Source organism: Cupressus sempervirens, chromosome 3 (genome assembly GCF_028749045.1).
Source record: "Cupressus sempervirens isolate cs-2001-9-10 chromosome 3, ASM2874904v1, whole genome shotgun sequence".
Lineage (NCBI taxonomy): Eukaryota > Viridiplantae > Streptophyta > Pinopsida > Cupressales > Cupressaceae > Cupressus > Cupressus sempervirens.
In genome coordinates, this window is record NC_143120.1 from 587,157,530 (window position 1) to 587,161,618 (window position 4,089).

Genomic DNA, 4,089 nt, shown 5'->3' on the forward strand with positions numbered 1-4,089 from the left:
AATCTAGTCATAATTCAAGATATTTATATATAGACGTGTTGAATATTATTTTATATTTATTTTGAAAAATAAAAATCATTATACATTAAATGACTATAAATATCTTAATATTTAGCAAGTGGAGTATAAAATGTGGTTGAGTAATCAATTCTATTGTAACATTTTTTTATAATTAAAAAATACACACTTTTTTATCAAAATAATTTGGTATATTATAATTTGTTATTTTTCTTTACAGTGAATACTAATTTTAAATAAGGAAGAGTTGCAACATAATGATAATTTATAAGTCCCTCATATAGAAAATATTGACATAAGTTTGTAGTTTAATTAATTATATATAATTGATTTTAAAAAATAGTATAAAATAGAAAAAATATCATCCACCAAAATCTAAACTTCCAAAACATATATATAATAATCTAATGAAGAAAATAGCACATATATATAATAATCTATATAACAAAAAATAACACACTTATATTTTAAAAACTAAAGTATAATACATGACACTATTTATAACAAAGCCTAAAGTATTATGTATAAGATAGAATTACACATAGTTCTCAAAAATATAGATAAAAGGAATGATACTCCATAAATCCAATCATGACGTGGAATAGAATGCACCACATTTCATACTGGCTACTGGCTAGAGAGTAGAATTAAAATACAACACGAGCTTAAAACATTTCTAACTGAAAACATCATACTGTAAGCACTTAAATGAACAATATTTAGAATGATTTTGAAATAGGCTTGCACCAGCTTATGTATATATCAACGTTGTGCTGATTACCACCTCAACTTCGCTGGAAAGTACTGCCAAATAAAACAGAAAGGGCTTAGACAAGATTGCATCACACCAAACTTAAAAAAAATATGGTATTTGATTTGAGCTAATGTGGGTGAGTGACGTACTTTATGAATGAGCGACTGATAGTATGGTTTCAATTTCTCCACATCAGTGCGAACTCTACTTTTGCTGTAAAGGTCATATTTGCTGCACATTCATTTTTTTCTTGGGTTAGTAAGTGGAGCCTCTATTGTACTGCTGCAATCTACAGAGCATATAACTTAATTTACATACTTGAATTCTTCCAACCATGGAAGCATTTGACGGTCTAACTCATTCATCAAGTGTTTGTAGGCACCTCCCTGATGCATTACTGCCATTCTCACAATTCAATAATAATGTCATTGCAAATACTTTTAATCTCTATATGTTTATCATATGATAGCAAGGAAAAACAGCTCACCATAAAATGAATGGTAACGTACTACGAAATAGGCCTGTGGAGGTAGTGTTGATTTGTTTTCTTTCATCACCTAATGTTGAATAGAGAAAGTGAGACAGTATTTTTAGATAAGATAAATTATTAGTGCAACTTCAAATGTATCATTTAAATAAAACAAAATTCAAAATATACTTAGTAACGTAGTGTTATATAAATTACCTGATACATGTACTCGTCATGCCCCCATGACATGAAAAGGTTTTCAAGTCCACATCCCTCTTGGTAGATTCCTGTGCCCGTATTGTATTTGGGATCCCAAGAGTCCGGATTGGCCAGGAACATCTGTCCATTTTCTTTACTTTAATTAAATTTTTTAACAAAACGATCCAAAGGCCTTGTGATATGATGACTTTCTTAGATGTCAAATGTTTTTGAATGGAAGTTATATGAATTGGTGAGGTTATAAATAGGAATTTTTTTTAATATAATATATTTGATAATATTACGAAATTTTGATCTTGATAACAAGAAAACTAGTCACTATTAATAAATTATCATATTATGTGAATGTCAATCTGAATTTAACTTCTTAGAATGTTTTTGGATTCAATTGTGTCAATATCTTTGCATCAACGTTTCCCATTTAATACTTTGTGATCTATCACCAGAATCACTCTGAGTCAACGCTTTTGCATCAACGTCTCCATCACACTCTGTCAATGTTCTCGATCTTTCATCCTGATGATAGATCATTGACATAATTGAATCCAGAAACATTCTAAGAATTTATATATAGTAAAAAACAAAACTTATATAATCATGGAGCTTAGATATCAAAAATTCTTCACAATTGCTCTTACAAGTCATCACAGAATTTGATACAGTGAAGAGAGTGAGGTGCATATACAGGACTAAAGTTCCATTTTAAATAGTACCTGATGATGTACTATTGCTTTATCAAATGGACATCCCACTGGAAATGTATCACCTGCTCAAGGCGAATATGGGTATTCTTAGTCTAAACAAAATCTATTCCAGAACATTATAGCTGTTGCAGATTTTGCTGGATGGTTAGGTCGAGTGAAAACATACCGACCACGGCCCATTGAGGTGACTGGCCGAATTTGGGATGAAGTAAAACCTTACCCAAGTCTGGAATATCATAGTTCCAAATCATCATAAACATATGGAAGAGTATAAGAAGTATTGAATAAAACAAGAGAAGAAATAGAAATGTGTGATGAGGCACCATGAATGAAGGCAGTGAGGTGAAACCACTCTTGGTCAGGATAATCTTTTCTGATGGCTTCTGCAGTTTGGAGGAGGTGTTCGATCTGAGGAACATCCAGATCTGGGTCACTCTCATCCACAATTTCATTCAATAGCTCTGCACTTTCCCAGATACCCATCTCCCCTTTGTTAAAACTCAGATGCTCTTCTCTCATCCTCTGCACCTGTAACATCACACCATTGCCATTACACACACCACTTTTCATTATCCATATCCAATATGCAATTTCAATATAAAGTCTATATTTATGAATTTTTCGCACCTTATGATATGAATGTAATAAGATTTCTTGGTAATTTCTTATATATCAAGATGTTCTGTTTCACGATCTAGCTAGAGCCAGATAATAGAATAATGGATCATCTCCTCACAACTTTGATGATTCAAAATGTAAGATGTATAATTTTCCTATATTTTTAAAAAGTTGGCTGGATCATAAATTATGAAGTATTCATCTAAAATACATATGAAAACACAACTATTACATAATCAAAACTTGTCATCACAATTAAAAATTTATTACATAATCAAAACTTACAAATTTTATGATATATTAGTCTACATTTACCAATTCAAACGTCTGATAGTTGTAAGCATTGTCTTCTAAACAGCATAATTGGAATATGACTCACAGATCCAAGATGTTTAATTTTGTCTTCTTTGACTCAAACTCATCCCAACGGTAATTTATGAAAAATTGTAAAACACATTACTGTTAAATTTATCACACAACAAAAATCCACATATCTCACGCATTTATGAATATAATCTGGCGCTATTACCGATTCAAATGTCTGATAGGCATGATTTTTACGGTAAGTCTCTTCCACGATAGCCTTCCGTTCACCTTCGGTATGATGAGACCTGCAATATCATAATCATTTTATAAACATCTTCAGAACATAACAAAGTTGATACTTAAAGGTATCATATTTCTAAAATTATGAATCTTATACAGTTGAAATCTTAAAACAAGACGAATAAAGAATAAAGAAATTGATTATTCACCTAAATTCTTCGCCAAATGTATTTCTTTCAGGAACCACAAAGCCAATCTCTTGTACTCCCTCATCGCAAGGCTGGCTAGGAATAGATAGTATTGCCACTTCCATTTTTTCTCAACCAATCAAATAAAAACCCAACTCAACTCAATTGCAAAAAGATTGCAGCGTGAAAAAAAGGGTGGTGGTTGCCTGATATATAGAAGATAGATCTACTACGCACACTTTTGTCAACTGGGAAAAACATGCACACATCATCCTCGCGTATCTTGATAAGTAGGAGACAATTTCGACAGCAATATCACAACTAGCTGTGTCTTATTCAACTTATTATACGGTAGTACGGAAGTAGCAAAGATGGTCATGATATGATATGATATAGCTGGTGAAGTGATAAGGTTGCCATGACAGACAGTGTGTGTTTGTGTGTTGGAGACGGCTGCCCCGCATATTTCTGAATAAACAAAGGAAAAACGAGAGAAATGAGAATAAAGAATGACATGACAATTGGTCCACTTGATAGAAAATATGACAATTACAAGTCAGATGGAAGGGATGC

The 4,089-nt window shown here is 31.9% G+C and overlaps 1 protein-coding gene across 2 annotated transcripts; it reads right to left on the reverse strand.

The window, feature by feature from the left end:
• Window positions 1-515: 515 nt before the first annotated feature.
• LOC149568035 (putative inositol oxygenase) lies at window positions 516-3,726 on the reverse strand. 2 transcript variants are annotated; one of them, XM_089821039.1, is made up of 10 exons: window positions 3,538-3,726; window positions 3,312-3,393; window positions 2,488-2,692; window positions 2,331-2,390; window positions 2,174-2,226; window positions 1,458-1,580; window positions 1,260-1,329; window positions 1,091-1,169; window positions 922-1,003; window positions 516-822 (listed from the first exon to the last, which is right to left on the reverse strand). In XM_089821039.1, exons 1-10 carry the CDS (start codon window positions 3,639-3,641, stop codon window positions 796-798), a joined length of 885 nt encoding a protein of 294 aa, XP_089677165.1. In that variant the 5' UTR covers window positions 3,642-3,726; the 3' UTR covers window positions 516-795. The 2 variants fall into 2 exon arrangements, with proteins under 2 accessions (XP_089677165.1, XP_089677166.1); XM_089821040.1 differs by lacking the exon at window positions 2,331-2,390.
• Between the last annotated feature and the right edge of the window lie 363 nt (window positions 3,727-4,089).

What these genes read in the sequence shown, in the direction of transcription:
- LOC149568035 (XM_089821039.1), bottom strand. Translation starts at nt 3,641, where the DNA reads ATGGAAGTGGCAATACTATCTATTCCTAGCCAGCCTTGCGATGAGGGA. An exon ending in AAGCAATAGTACATCATCAG is followed by an intron (nt 1,581 to 2,173) that starts GTACTATTTAAA and finishes GAAAATGGACAG; the next exon opens with ATGTTCCTGGCCAATCCGGA. An exon ending in ATGACGAGTACATGTATCAG is followed by an intron (nt 1,330 to 1,457) that starts GTAATTTATATA and finishes ATTCAACATTAG; the next exon opens with GTGATGAAAGAAAACAAATC.